Source organism: Sander lucioperca, chromosome 6 (genome assembly GCF_008315115.2).
Source record: "Sander lucioperca isolate FBNREF2018 chromosome 6, SLUC_FBN_1.2, whole genome shotgun sequence".
Lineage (NCBI taxonomy): Eukaryota > Metazoa > Chordata > Actinopteri > Perciformes > Percidae > Sander > Sander lucioperca.
This window is the reverse complement of record NC_050178.1, coordinates 2,534,702-2,549,680: the sequence shown is the minus strand read 5'-3', so window position 1 is coordinate 2,549,680 and position 14,979 is coordinate 2,534,702. Positions and strand designations below refer to the sequence as shown.

At 40.0% G+C, this 14,979-nt stretch overlaps 1 protein-coding gene across 3 annotated transcripts in view; it reads left to right on the top strand.

Moving 5' to 3' along the window:
* Window positions 1-7,933: 7,933 nt before the first annotated feature.
* Window positions 7,934-14,979, top strand: part of srgap3 (SLIT-ROBO Rho GTPase activating protein 3) — a 61,123-nt gene continuing 54,077 nt past the window's right edge. Inside the window, exon 1 of one of the 3 annotated variants that reach the window (XR_004897599.1) lies at window positions 7,934-8,565. Coding sequence is in view for 2 of the 3 variants with exons in the window: in XM_031287442.2 (XP_031143302.1) it covers window positions 8,502-8,565 (64 nt within the window). In the remaining variant the exon portion in view is untranslated. The remainder of the gene's footprint in view (window positions 8,566-14,979) is intronic. The other 2 variants (XM_031287442.2, XM_031287444.2) reach the window with 2 other exon arrangements.

Genomic DNA, 14,979 nt, shown 5'->3' with positions numbered 1-14,979 from the left:
TCAAAACCATGACCTGCACAAGAGTGACATTTTAAAAATACTGTACAGTGTCCATTGTACAATTATTGTTAAGGTTTTATACTTTATGCCAAAAATACTCACACACATTAAGGTGGTCAGTGTATGCAGCAAAATAACTGGCATGCATAGGAACATCAGGAACCCTCCTCAGACTTCCATTAGCTAAAACCAATATATTCAAACACTCCTTAATACCCTCAGCTGCCATATCCCTCCTCCTCTAGGAGGAAAAGGTTATTTGCATAACGGTTTGACTTACTGTTTTTTTTTTTTTTATCGTTTTAATTGACTGAGTATTTTTTAGTGTTTATTTATGTTTGGACTTATATTTATTTGTCCTTTGTTTTTTATGTTTGCTAAATGTATGCCTCCAACTGCTGCATAACCAATTATCTTAAAAACTTTGGTTTTGTTTTGAAAGCCCATAAAGCCCAAACAGGAAACCTGTTGGTGCCGGTGGACTCCTTCTATACTGTCTATGCTCTTAATACATCCATGGTGGACTCATCTTGATCTAGTGTTATGGTTAATTTTCACTACTTCCGGGTACATGTTTCCCGTAAGTGATCGACAGAGGGCGCCATAATATAACTTTTTGAGTTTAGTGGAAGAACACCTTCGGGCGGTTTCCCAGACAGTGTTTAAATTAGGCCAAGACTAGGCCTTAATCTAGAATAGTTAATCACTGCTCAATAAATGGCTTTCTGAAACACAGACTAATTAGAGATTAAGAACACCTGGACTATGAAGTCTTGTACTAAAGTAAACAAGATTAATTTAAAACCACCTGTGCCAGTCTGAATTAGCTGGACTGAGGTTGCCTATAAAACATGGAATGGACAAAGAAACACCTAAAACATAAGGAACTGGAGAAGGAAATTCAAGGAAAGCAATGGCAGCAGAAAAGAGACTGCGATCAAAAAACTTTAGTGAGCATGAGAAAAGTCTTTTAAAAACAATAGTATAAAGACACCCGGTCATTGAAGACAAACAGCACACATCTGCTGTGGAATCAAAGAAAAGGAATGCATGGAAATCCATCTGTAATGAATTTAATGCAAATGAACAAACATCCACAAGAACAATACAACAGCTTCAGGTAAGGATTGTCAATTTGTATTACCTTGATAGCTGTATTTTATTACTGTTCTGTGATATCAATGGATTGACACTACAGTATTATATTCGGTACATGTTTTGTGGAAGAATATAAAAATATATATAAAAAACTGCAGCCCGAAGAGAGAGGTTTAAGACTGGTGGAGGACCTGCAAATAAAGATACTGATCAGTTGGATGACTTACTGACAGGAATAATGGAGAACCAGCAACCTTTGGAGAACATACCAGATGATGACCATCTAGACAGTTCAGATGAGGGATCACACACACATACTACAATACACATACTACACATACTGGGTATATTTTGGCATTTCATACTCCCCTTTCAAACTTTCCTTTCTTTGTTTCATTCTCTTTCATTTGATGTGGAACATTTCTCATTTAATGTGCATTTATTTGATTATATATGAACTGTTCTTTCTTTCAAGGAGAAAGTCAAAGGGACATAACTGAAGCGCTGCAAGGTAATTTACCCTCCACATCCTCAGAAACTATGGTGGCAGTGTCTGCCAGTACCGGTCATCAAAACAAAAGAGTTACAATCCACGAAAAGCTGGCCATTGAATTTCATGAACACAAGTTGACCTTAGTACCTTAAGGAGGAGCATGAAATGAAAATGAAGATCCTCCAAGTAGAACTGGAAATGAAGATGAAGGAGAGAGAGATGCAACTGTCTCAAATATGACAACAATGAATATGGAATAAAAATTGTTTATTAAATCATTTTTGATGTTTTTGGTGTTTCTTTAATATACCAGACAAATACTTTTAAAATAGTCATTCGCTCATTACATGTGAAAATGTGTCAGATCCCAGCAGAAGTGTGACAAGGCAATGTCAAAAGTGACACAATGCAAAAGCATCTCTGTAAGCAAGTCCTTCTGTGTGGTCTGTTGTAAATGGTGGTATATCTAGATTGTCATCCTCCTGTATCGGGGGATCTGGGCATCCATGCTGTTTCAGGTAGTTGTGAAGAACGGCTGTTGCAATGATAACGGTGCAGCATCTTCTTGGTTGGAATCTAAGTGTTTTCCGAAGGCACTGAAAGCGACTCTTCCAAACCCCAAACATGCGCTCTACTAGTCTCCTAGTGCGCATATGAGCCTGGTTGTAGCGCCTTTGCTCAGTAGTTGTTGGGTGCAAGTATGGTGTAAACAGAAAATTCTTCTGAGCATACCCACTGTCACCAAGCAATATTCCCTTGTGATCTCCTCTTTCAAACTGAGAACACAGAGATGAGTTAAGGAAGATCCGGGAATCATGAGTTGCACCTTTCCAACGTGCAACAATGTTTGAAAACTGTAACTGGGGAGTGCATACACCTTGGACATTTATAGAAAACCAGTTCTTGCGGTTCCTGTATTCCTCAGCATCTGGAGAAGAGGGACGTTTTATGGGAATATGGCTTCCATCTATGCAGCCTATGACTCCTGGGAAGTTCCCATATTCATAGAATTGTACCTTGTAGTTTGCCTGGGTCGCAGCATCAGGGAAGTTTATGTAATGTCTTCTCAATTCACAAATAGCCATGCATACTCTGTGAATGACTTTACATACTGTAGGTTCACTGACACCACATAAGTCCCCAGTTTCTCTGTGAAAGGTGCCACATGCCAAAAATCGTAAAGTTATGAGCACCTGCAGACAAACTGCTACAGGCCGTCCTCTTTGGGTAACAGATGAAAGCCTTGGTTCCAAAAGTGAAATGAGATCCACAACATTTACTTTATGCATTCGAAAACGATCTCGAAAACTAATGTCATCAAAGCATTGCAATGGGTCACTTCTGTCAGCAAGAACTTGCCTAGCTGGTGGTATTCGTTGTTCTTCATTGACATACTCCAAGTAATCCATGTGTCTTCTTTAACAAACAACTTGTAATCTGAAGTTAAACCTGCCTCCTGGGTGGTTTAATTTAAGCCTCAATTTAGTCCTGAAGTATCTCTGATCTTCCTTCAGGAAATCAGCTTAGTTTATCCAGGACTAGGCCAAGTCTAGGACTATTTTACAACATGACCAAGAAAGCAGATTTCTGTTAGTCTGCGTTAAAAGGCCTTTTCAGTCTAGGACTAGCCTTAATCTCTGTCTGGGAAACCGCCCCCTTATAATACATCACCTTATATGCAGGGTTCAAAATTTACTTTTTCGTCCACCAGCCAAATGGCTAGTGAATGTTCAAATTCACTCAAAAGATTACTATTGTTTTTTGGCTGGTGAGTGAAGCAAATCTACCAGCCAATTGCATATTTTACCAGCATTTGGCTGATTTTGAACCCTGCTTATATGTAAACAACAAACAATATAGAAGTTGAATTAGAGAGGTATGAAAAGAGAGACCCCACCACTATGAAAGTAAAGAAGGCAGGATAAAACATATGCAAGAGACAGCAAAACAATCTCAGGGGATCTAGTGGGAGAGAATAAAGGCATTATGGAGAAATAAATTGATAATTTATTGTCCCTAAATTTCAGTCTTATGTTTTTTTCTGTTATTATGGTTTGTTAATCACATTCACCAGTGATTGTAATGCATTTCATGGACATTGGCTTGACAGAGGTACAATAGTTTTCTGTGTTCAAAATAACTTAGTAATTAAGTATACATTTATCAACAATGTTCAATCTAATAAATACATATCACATTAGTTACTCATAGTGACGATTTGAGCTTTTTAGTGCCTTAGAATAGCATAGCCAAATACAATATATGAAAATTTTTGGACATTTACTACATATTAAACACTCACATCACACATCACATGCTGCCTTTATCAAGATTCACACAGGGCAAAGATCTTTTTAATTAAAAAAGGTGCAATTATGTAATATGAGAACCCACACATGTCCGTACAACGATTCATCTGGATGTAGAAAAAGGAAAATATTAGGAAGAAGCAGCCCTATAAAGGCTTCTCTGCTGTCTTCTTTCCCACAGTTTTGATAATTTCGGGGGTGGCAGTAGATCAGTCCGTAGGGGCTTGGGTTGGGAACCGGAGGGTCGCTGGTTCAAGTCCCAGTACGGACCAAAGTACAGAGTGTGGATTGGTAGCTGGAGAGATGCAAGTTCTTCTCCTGGGCACTGCCAGGTGCTCTTGAGCAAGGCACCGTACCCCCCCCCAACTGCTCAGGGTGCTGGTCCAGTACTGGCAGCCCACTCACTTTGACATCTCTCCATTTGTGCATGAATAGGTCCTGAGCATGTGTGTGTAGTGATTTCTAACTAACTGAGTGTAAATTGTAATTTCCCCATTGGGGATCAATAAACAGTATAAATTATAAAATTATAATCACTCTGACACTTTTGTTGAGCACCTTCACATAAAGTCTCACTAATGCTTTTTTTCTCAATATACTATGTAAAACTATTCTCTAGACCTTTTCAGATCCAAGTGTGAATTGTATTGTATATGTATGTGAACATATAATGTAGACATGAACATGTATTAATGTGAAGTCAGTTTCTTTTTGGGCCCACGTTGTCACTTTTATTTGACATGCGGTACACGTAGGCAATCTGAAGTATTAAAAGGCAATTTACAGTACGATGTCCTGGTGACCGAGATGCCTGTAACCGTGACAACCCTGATTTGGGTCACCAGGCGACCTCTGTTAGAAGTCATCCCTAAGTTTCCTGTCACTTTCTACTGTCAAATGATCAAAGAAATCAAAGAAATTTTCTTTAAAAATCAATTAAGCAATGACATTTCTGACTAATCAAATCTGAGAAATTCATTATAATTAGAAATATTGCATTTGTTCCATTTGCCAAAAACAATGCGGATGCATGCCTCAACACTTACAAATAATTATCTATTACAGCATTCAGGCCCAGACTGTAGCCCAGGGTGGCATTTCTTCACATGTTGGGTATGGAGATAAGAACAGTTCCCACTCTTGTTCTATAGAAAGAAAAAGTAAAATGATCTCACAATGGATCTTTGTGCCATAAAAACAGTTAAGTCACAGTTTTCCCAGGCTTCCCCCCTGAGATGCCTGATGAGAGAGAGGTAGGGGTGAGGAGCAGAGGGATTGTGGGAGGGATGACGGGACTGCAGAAAGGTTACCCCGCTGACTTCTCTATGGTATACATCAACAAAAGCAAAATCCACCCTGCTGTCACTCTGGCCCTCCAGCAGGCCTCTCTTCTGTCACAGCTGATGTGTCACAAGTGGAGTGTGTGCTCTCTCGTTGCTCTACTCTGTCCTCAGACATGTAGATGATCCATAATGCCTGGAAATCAACTTTGACTCACCGATGGAACTGCGAAGATACAAAAGAGAGCGTGATGCAGTGAGACACATAACACAGAAAGACACTCACCCTTTCTCTGTCTCTCTCTCATATCCAGACTCGCTGAAGACAGACATATAGGTAATGCAGACACACACATTCACTGCTAGAGGCCATTGAAAAATCCTCAGGCGCTTTTATTCCTGCGAAGAGGCCGTGCATGCTGTGTTCAACGGCCAGAACTTTGTACATCACAATGCCAGCTAAGAATTCAAACCTGAGTTCCTAAGTCATTACTGGTGGGAAAACAGGGGAGCAGGAGTATGCCTGCATTTGTGTGAACAGATATTCTTTGAGGGGGGAGAAACACTAGACATCTTCCTCATCTCTGTGATTGTTCAAATGGCATTGTCTTTTAAGTTGGTGTTGCTGGTTGCATATTAACATTAGGCTCTAGCTTATGGTAATGTGCCTTATACTGAGGTCCTTTTAGAAACATGACGTTTTTTCAGCTACATTCTGAAAACCATTCATGTCCACACCATGTAAAACTCGATAGAATAATATGCTTATCGAATAGACTGAATTATTGTAACAAAACTCAGAAATGTTAAAATTATAGTACAGTCAATTGTAAATAGTTTACAGTTGTATCATTAATGTTTAATACATCAATAACTAATGGTTTATTAAAGATCAAATATACCATAACAAACAACCTGGGTTGCCAGGTTGGGAAAAATCCTTCTCTTTCTTGTTTCTTTTTGGTAATAATGCAGTTAAGTGTGTAGGTAATCTGTTAATGACAACAATGAAATAACTTTCTCATGTTCTAATAAGCCATCTGCAGCCGTTGAATTTTATTTTTATAAATTGTAAGTGGGACGATTTTTAAAAAATAAAAATCCTTTTTATCTGTTTTTTCAAATGTGGCAGAAATGTCCTCCCACCTGTCAGCTTGAAATATGCACTGAAGCCTGTGTGGTGCAGATGGAAATTAAATGCAGAAGACGTCTACAGTGTGGCAGTTTGCAGGTTTCACAGCCTGTTCCCTCCTGAACTGAGAAAAGCTGAGGTGACAGGCAACAAACCAAGTTCTATGGGCTGTTAAAAGCACAGTGAAGTACCCAGATGACAGTATCTGTCAGGAAACACGCTCAGTCCCAATCACTACAATACTTTGAAAAGCTGCTTTTCTTCATGATATGAATTCAAATATATATATATATATATATATATATATATATATATTTTTTTTTTTTTTCTTTTTTTTTTTCATGCAAGAAAATCATGACTTCCATCACACAGGCACAGGTGTACATAATTTGTTTAAGCCAAAATTTGAGTAGTTTTGCGTTCCTGTCCTACAGTGTTTGAAGTACTGTGGCCATGGATTGTTATGCATGTGGTTTTGGTTCTGGCCAGCCATATTTCACATTCAGTATTTTGGAACAGGTTGTACGATGAGAAGATTTTATCCCCTTTTACATGCATACAAGGCTAAAGACATTTCTATGAGAAGCCGCCTAGGCCAGAATTGAATACTTCACTTGCGCATACATACAGTATATACATCACTTGCACATACATATATACTTGACTTTCACATACATGCATTCTTCACTTGCACATACAGTACATACCGTATATACTTCACTTGTGCATACATGGATCCTTCACTTGTAGATACAAGTATATATGTATGTGCAGTGAAGTATATGTATACGCAAGTGAAGTATGCATGTATGTGCAAGTCAACTATATATGTATGTGCAAGTATGTAGTAGCTACCAGTATGTATGTGCAAGTGAAGTATGCATGTATGTGCAAGTGTTTAGTACCAGTATATATGCATGTGCAAGTGAAGTATTCAATTCTGGCCCAGGTAGCTTCTCATACCTTTCTGTCACTGACATTCTTGCTATCACATCTTTATTTGTCAGCCTCAACTCTGCCAACAGAGAAAAAGAGGTGTAGTAAACAATAGGTGCAACGAGGGCATGGTGATAGGCTACACCTGCTTGCAACAAAGAAAGGTGGTGCAAAAGACAATTCATTGTTTGTGTACTTTTGCAGCTACCACAGTAGCCCCTTTATGATTACCCAGTGGTGGTGTTGGTGGTGACCACTCACTTTGCAAAGTCTCTGCTCTGGGTGTGTGAGGGAGCAGCATGTCAGAGATTATCCCTCACAGCCTCTGCTGAGATGTGCTACATCTCCTAAACAGTCGGATGAAAGTAATGCAGTGGTAAAAAAATGTGTGGTTTCCATGGCAGTAGAGCCTAAAGAGGGGGACGTTTTCATTATTAGGTCTACATGTTTTAGCTGCTACCGGAAACATGAATATGATTGTTGTCAGGCAGGCCTACAGGAAGTGATAATGATGATAATGATGATGATGATGATCTCTATGTGTATGTCAATATATGAAAAAGGATAATACATTTGAATTACATAAATTGCATATGTGTGTGTGTGTGTGTGTGTGTGTGTGTGTGTGTGTGTGTGTGTGTGTGTGTGTGTGTGTGTGTGTGGGCGGGGAGAAGGTGGAAGGACGGGTGGTTGACAATATGAAGAGGCTCACGTGACGATCTTTTAAATTCCTGTTCCCCTGCAGCGCAATTTGTCAGAGTACGAATGGTGTCTGCTTGCCTCGCTGCTCGCATACGCATGTCTGTTTATTTTTGGCCACAAAAGCTACAATAAGGACTTGCCTGCTTGAAAACCCTAAGCGTCCCTCCGCTCTCTTCATCATGTTGTTATTACAGCTTTGAGCTCGCTTGTGTCTTTTGTTTTTTTTTTTCATGCTGAAGCGTTTGAGTTGACTGTCTGGTACCAGGAGGAGGAGGAGGAATCTCTGCCAGCTCTGCCAGAGAGAAAAACTGAGCAGAAAAAGAGAAGTATGCAACATTGGACTGCTGATCTGGTTGTTTCTGCACTGATAAGGTGATTTAAACTGTGTGGACTGCGGGAATACAACACATTTAAGCTTTTGTTTTCTTCGATGCACGGCTACTAGAAAAGAAAGAAGGGAAAGCGCTGCGACGCTACAAGTCCGGGATCATCACCTAAGACCCAAGACAATCCTCGAGTTACAGGTCATCACCCTAAAAATCCGAGGAACGATGTCTTCTACGAAATACAAGAAGGATAAGGAGATCATAGCGGACTATGAGACCCAAGTTAAAGGTGCGGTATGAATGTGATATCTGTGTCCGCTATGTGCGCATTGTCTGTGCAAAGGCTGTCCGCTGACCAAGAGCCTGTTTATCTGCCTGACTCCTCCGTGTGTGTGCTTTTCTTTTTTCATTCATTCTATTCATGTAGGCTAATAAAGTGCAATCCATCTCTAGCTAATGCTGTTAAAACTGGGAGCATTGACAGACTCTCCCCTCTGATGATGACAGGTAAACCGTGACTGCCAATCCAATGGCAAGAGCATCCGAGTGCAAGGAGCGAACCCCGGTTTTTAATTATTTCTTCCTCTCTCGTGTGCAAAGTTTTTATTTTTTATTTTTTATTAATTCAACAACAGCCAGAGGGATTTCTGTGTGCTGTATTTTGATTTGTCATAATGTGGTTAGGTCACGGTTGTGCAGCTTTATTGCCGGGTAAAACAATCCCTGTGTTGAAATCAATCCAGGATGGAGAACAGGCTGTATTATTGCCCCTCATTCTTTCACATTTTGCGGCCTGTATTTGGCTTACTGTGGCTGGTGTGGTTAGAGGTGTTGATCAAATATTCGGGAATAGATTGAATGCATTTAATACATATTAATTTGACATATGAATATTCTAATAATGGCTTGTGATGCCAAGGTGGCTTCAGCTTTAATATACAGAGCTGATCACGCGTATAGCACAATATACTGGACCCTGTGCACAAGCATCCTTTATGGGCCAGCCCGCAGCCACGAATATTAATTCTAGTATTTTTGTGGGTCCCCTTCTCACGTGAGGGCCCTATACACTCAGTACACTTCCCCCCCAGTCCGATGCCTCTGCAATCACCTCAAGTTTGATGTGATTGACTGTTTCTCACCTGGCAGCATTGATCAAACACTGGCTTAATGTCAATGTTGACTCCTTTTGCACATTCCACAGCCCCTTTATTTGCAACATGATTTTTCTTGGTGAGTATTTCAGAATCCTAACCTCCTAACATAATCTAGAATCTGTTACAGAGTCAGACTATGATGAACTGTGGAGCCAGTTGATTATGTAAAAAGCAAGAGAATCGATAATATATTCAAAGTCCATGCATGCAGTAGCCTAACCGAGGAAATACAGGCCACCCACATAAACAATCACTAGATACATAAAGTGACAGTTTATTCTGCCATGTAGTGTAAATATGAAGGGGGCATACTGTACTAGTAGAGTAGACTTTTGAGCAGACATTTCCCTAAGTGAAGCTGGGGTTCAGTTTCAAGGCCCTGGACCCATTACAAGCACTCTCACTCTCAGTGGTTTCACTAATGTTACGTCTCAGGGGCTTCAGCTGATCATCCCTGAGTCATGTAGCGGTCCAGACCTTTGGATATTCTGACTGTGAGTGGTTGGATTTGTAGGATTGATCTACAGAAGCGTTATTCTTTGTATGTGGACAGTGTTACAGCTGCTTCTATAACCTCAATTTTCTCTTGTGACATGTGCTGGTCATTCAGAAAATTGCATGTCTCGTCTTTCTACCATATCAATGTGCATCTTATTCTGCTGCTTTCCACTTTACTTCAGACCATTTTTTGAAATTTCAGGCATCACTTATTCATCTTAGATCCAACTGTGCCATGGGAGAATTACTCTTGTTTCATAGAGCCAGGCCCTGTGTGCTGCCTCTTTGCATTAGGCAGGGACCTTGAACTCTGTGAGGACAAAGTTAATATTAATTTATGGAGAATGCTGCTTGTTTCTCATTCACAGCTGGTGTGTTGTATTGCCTACAGAAACAGAGGGCTCTGCTCCAGACACCCACCACCTCACAACAATGGCAATGTTATGAATCGAAGCAGGCAGTGAGCGAACCGTAATGAAATTCAGATTGGAAATTGCACCTGTCTTACTCTGAGTTATTGCTTTATGGTTAATGTGTACATGGCAGAAGGGGGCCAAATCATCAGTGTGTCATTGATTGGGTCCTAACAAGATCGCAGGCTTATGTATGTGGGCTAATAATAAAAAAAATCACTTGGTTTTAGCAGTAGTCTAACAACAAAGAATAAATGCTGCCAGTACATTTGCTATGGTGAAATACTGGGTTTGCTTAGATGTAGTGGCTGCAGCTGTGAAAGCACATCATACTATAGAATTTAATTTGTTTGTTGCAGTGTAACAAACCACTATGCTAAAATCCTAACCCACGGCTATTAATGAATTCTTGACGACCCTTGAGGCTGGCTGCCAAAGCTGAGGTCTTTGAAGGACCTTGGGAGATGGTGTTCACTTTATTCAAGCTGTTCAGCTGGCAGATCCTGCATTAGCATGTCAATAGCGAGGGTTTGTACGCTAGGAGCTTGAACTCTGTTTTGTAGCTTACCACCGTGTGGTTGCTGGATTGCAGCTCTGCCTCCTCGTGTTTGCCAGTTTAAGAGGCAGCTTGTGAAGTGTTCCTCTCAGGGCTCAACCAGCAGCAGCTGTTTGACATTTACCCTCCAGGTTCTTAGACTGAAATATGGCTTCAGTAAACTCATACTTCCACATCAGTCGGACAAGGATGAACTGAACCTTCAGTCTTTATTATATATAACTGGATACTTTGAAAGTCCAGTGATCATAAGTTAACTAGCTGGTTTAACAGAGAGAGAGAGAGAGAGAGAGGCAGTGAAACAGTACATGCACGAGATAAGGCTTTTAACCAAATGAACACTTAAATTACACAAGTAAATGTTAAGACATGGGTGCACCCAAGCAAGATTCCATTGTCTTCAGCACTGCTCAGTTGTATTATATTGGTCTTGTGTTTACAACTTTTTGCTGTATTGTACTTTGACTCGAGGGACAGCAGGTTGTCTGTTCTGTTGGCTGTGTTCCCTGAATCCCCCTCGGCAAAGAATTTCTGATTCATTGTACTTGGAGTGCAGCACCATTTTACCCCACTCTCCCTTTCTGGCATACTGCACCCTTAGTAATTGTATTTTTCCTGCAGTATTTAGGAGATAAAAGTCAGTGTGATCAGTGCTTTAACTTGTTGGCTTAGTTTGATGGTAGTCTTTTCCTTGATGTGACCTATTGTCTAGCTCAGGCACGTACACCATGGTAATTTCCTGCACTGACACCAATACACCCACACAGGCATACATATAGACAATAAATGAATTGCATTTGAAAAGAGGCACAGTCTTGATGTGATAAAAATTACACAAGAGATTTGCTTTTCCTTGTTTTTCCTCCAGCCTACAAACAACTGCTCTAATCAGGGAAATAAATGCAAGCAACTGCTCTTGGGAATTCTTCTGTGTCCTCCAGATGTACAGAGTTAGGGTTAGGGGTTATCACAAGGTGATACTGAAAAGGAAGCAGGATTTTTGCACCTCTGGTTCATGTTTCTTTTTGTTGTTCATCTATGCTGGTTTCTTTCTGCCAGATTAAATGCAAACAAGTTTAACCACCTAAGCAGACCTAAAAGTAATTTGATCAACATACATTTCTAACAGGACTGTACGTCACAGGGCACTGCATGAAGTATTTTTCCAATTTCTGCAGAGTGCAAACGTAAGTGTCTTATTCACAAATTAAAAGTAAGTTTAGTGCCTTCACAGAATTTAGTATGTGGTCACACACACCTTTTTATGTCAAATTATTCTTCGCAGCTGTATATGCTTAAATTATCATCAGTCTGCAGTATGTGCAGTACCTAGTGTGATCACAAGCACTCATCACTTACATGGAAATAAAACTACAGAATGTCTTGTGTGGTATACTGATCCTTCTATTGCCCTGAAAAGTGTTGTTGGTTTGGTTAAATACTGATGAGAATTATGTGAGACACTACTAGGTGTGTCTCTGTTTGTTGTTGCTCCAGGCTACCAACAGCTCTGCGGAGGTAGATAAATGCTGCTTTTTGTTTTAGCAAAGCAACAATGATTACTGACCACGTAGTCTCTTTGCACTCTGAAATAACTAGGACTAGTGATATCAACTCAGGTTTATTACTGGCACTGAATGTGAGTTGGTCATTTGATGATAGAAATGTGTCTAACAATCAAAGCTTGTTATCATCATGGTGTGATTTGGTTAGTTAGCTGTTAACATCCTGCTGGGCAGCATGAAACTGGCTGTGTAGAAACTGAGATGTTGGGAGTTGGGAGAGAAATGGTCACACTGACTCACCGGCAGCTTGTTTGGCAAACCTGCAGCTGACTGAGAGAACATTTGCAAAGAAAAAAAAAATCTACTAGCTATTTAGACAGAATCATCTTTAGTGGGACAGCTTGTATATTCTGCGGTCCAATACATTTTGGGTTTCATTCAGGGTTGGTTTGTTTGTGTGCCGTGGCAGTGACTAGTCAAACAAACAGGCAGCTCAAGTTGCTCTGTTGCTGACTCAATAAAGATTGCATGATTTCATTCTATTAATATACAGTGAAGTCTTCAAGGAACATTTTGACATTTCAGGAAATACAGTTTTTCATTATCTTGCCAAGAGTTCTACATTCCTGAGAGGCTACATAGCTTAGCTTAACATAAACTGGGAACAGGAAGAAACAGCAGGCCTGGCTGTGGCCTACCAGCATCTCTAAAGGTTACTAGTCAACATTGCATCCTGTTTAATTCACACAAAAACCAAAGTGTAAAAATGTTTTTGCTAGCTGTTTGCCCCTGCTTCCAGTCTTTATGCTAAGCTAAGTTAGCCGGCGATAGCTTCATACTTAATGCACAGACATAACAGTGGTATCAATCCTCTCATATAACGCTCTGCAAGAAAGTAAATAAGCGTGTTTCCACACACATTGAACTATTTCTTTACCTATTTTTGTACCTAATCACATTTTATTGAAGAAACCTCAGAAGAAAGCAGAACTTTGACATAATGTGCAATTCCCATGGCAATATAAGAGCCAACGAGTCTACCCCAGTATCTTAGACTCTCAACTCTTCATTTGTCCATCAAAGAAGTATAATATGTTAAAGGGAATATTCACCACATTTAATGTGGATGTCCAGTCAGTACTGATGTTATATGTGGTCCATTGAAGAAATTCACCAAAGCAGAAGTAGCACTCTGTAGTTCTTCCGTACACCAGTGACGTCACTGGTGTAGGAAATAGAGCAGATTTGCTGGCTGAGCCCTCAGAGACACAGAGAACATTGGAAAGAACTGCAGACTTTTTTTCACACCACATCCCTATCCCAGATAGATAGAGACAAGGTTCAAAAAAATAACTCAGCATCGCTGAATTATCCCTTTTGAGCAAGTGTGACCTGTGGCTGTAACCATTTAAAAAAACTATCTTTTCATTTCGTACTGAGCTATCATCATGCCCTCTGCCATCATAAGTCATATAGTTTGCTTCAGTTTTCTCAACTTTGATGACTCTGCTCTGGTCTCTATAAACCCAGTATGATGAACACAGCTGCCACTTGATAAAGTGAGAGTTTGTTCTGTCCATTTTACAAGGATTCAAGAGATAATCAGCCTTTCATGAAACGGGTGATCTGCCAGGCATAGCTTATCATTGAACACAGTCTCAGATTATTTATTTGTTTGGTTTGTGTGCTGGCATTGACGAAGTAAACAAAGGTTCATTTAAACAGAAAAAGTTTTCTTGGTTATTTGGTGCTAGTCGGTGCATGATTTCACTTCTCGTTTCATTCAGTTGTGTATGTTGAAAGCATTTTAATCGACACTGCCTGGAGAAGTGTAGCTGTCAACACCATGATTGTATTACAAGTCCAGTAATGCACTGTTGTTTGCTGGGGGACTAAAACCTAGTTACAGGGCTGTTACATTTAAATTTAATTTAAATCAAGAATGATTGGTCTGACATACCAAAAATGAATTACATGTTTAGTTCTCCAAAATGAACAATGAATGCTGTTTTGATATACAAACATATTTGCTGAACCAAAATAGCAAAAATAAGAAGTAAGGGAATTTAAATCTAAATTGAAATGTATTTTGGCTGGAGCTGTGAAAGATACCCATAGAAGGTGGTGGCGGTGATGGCGCAGTGGATATAACGCATGCCTTTGGTGTGGGAGATCTGGGTTCCATTCCCACTGCGATACATCAACCAATGTGTCCCTGAGCAAGACACTTAACCCCTAGTTGCTCCAGAGGCGTGCAACCTCTGATATATAGCAATTGTAAGTCGCTTTGGATAAAAGCGTCCGCTAAATGAGGTAATGTAATAATTTGCTGTTGGAGATAGACACTAATGGATAGAAAAACTGTACAAGCTCAGGTCCCAGGTGATAAGAGTGTTTTGGTTCAATCCTCAGTAACTTTATAACCTGGCATTATGTAATTAAACAACGCTTTATCATGAAAGGGTCCGTATGATATCGTACGAATATTATGCAAACCAAAACGTATGATATCCTGCGAAATTGGGAGACCACCGGCTGGTCACGTGACGCCAAGTGGTCATGTGACGCTGGCTG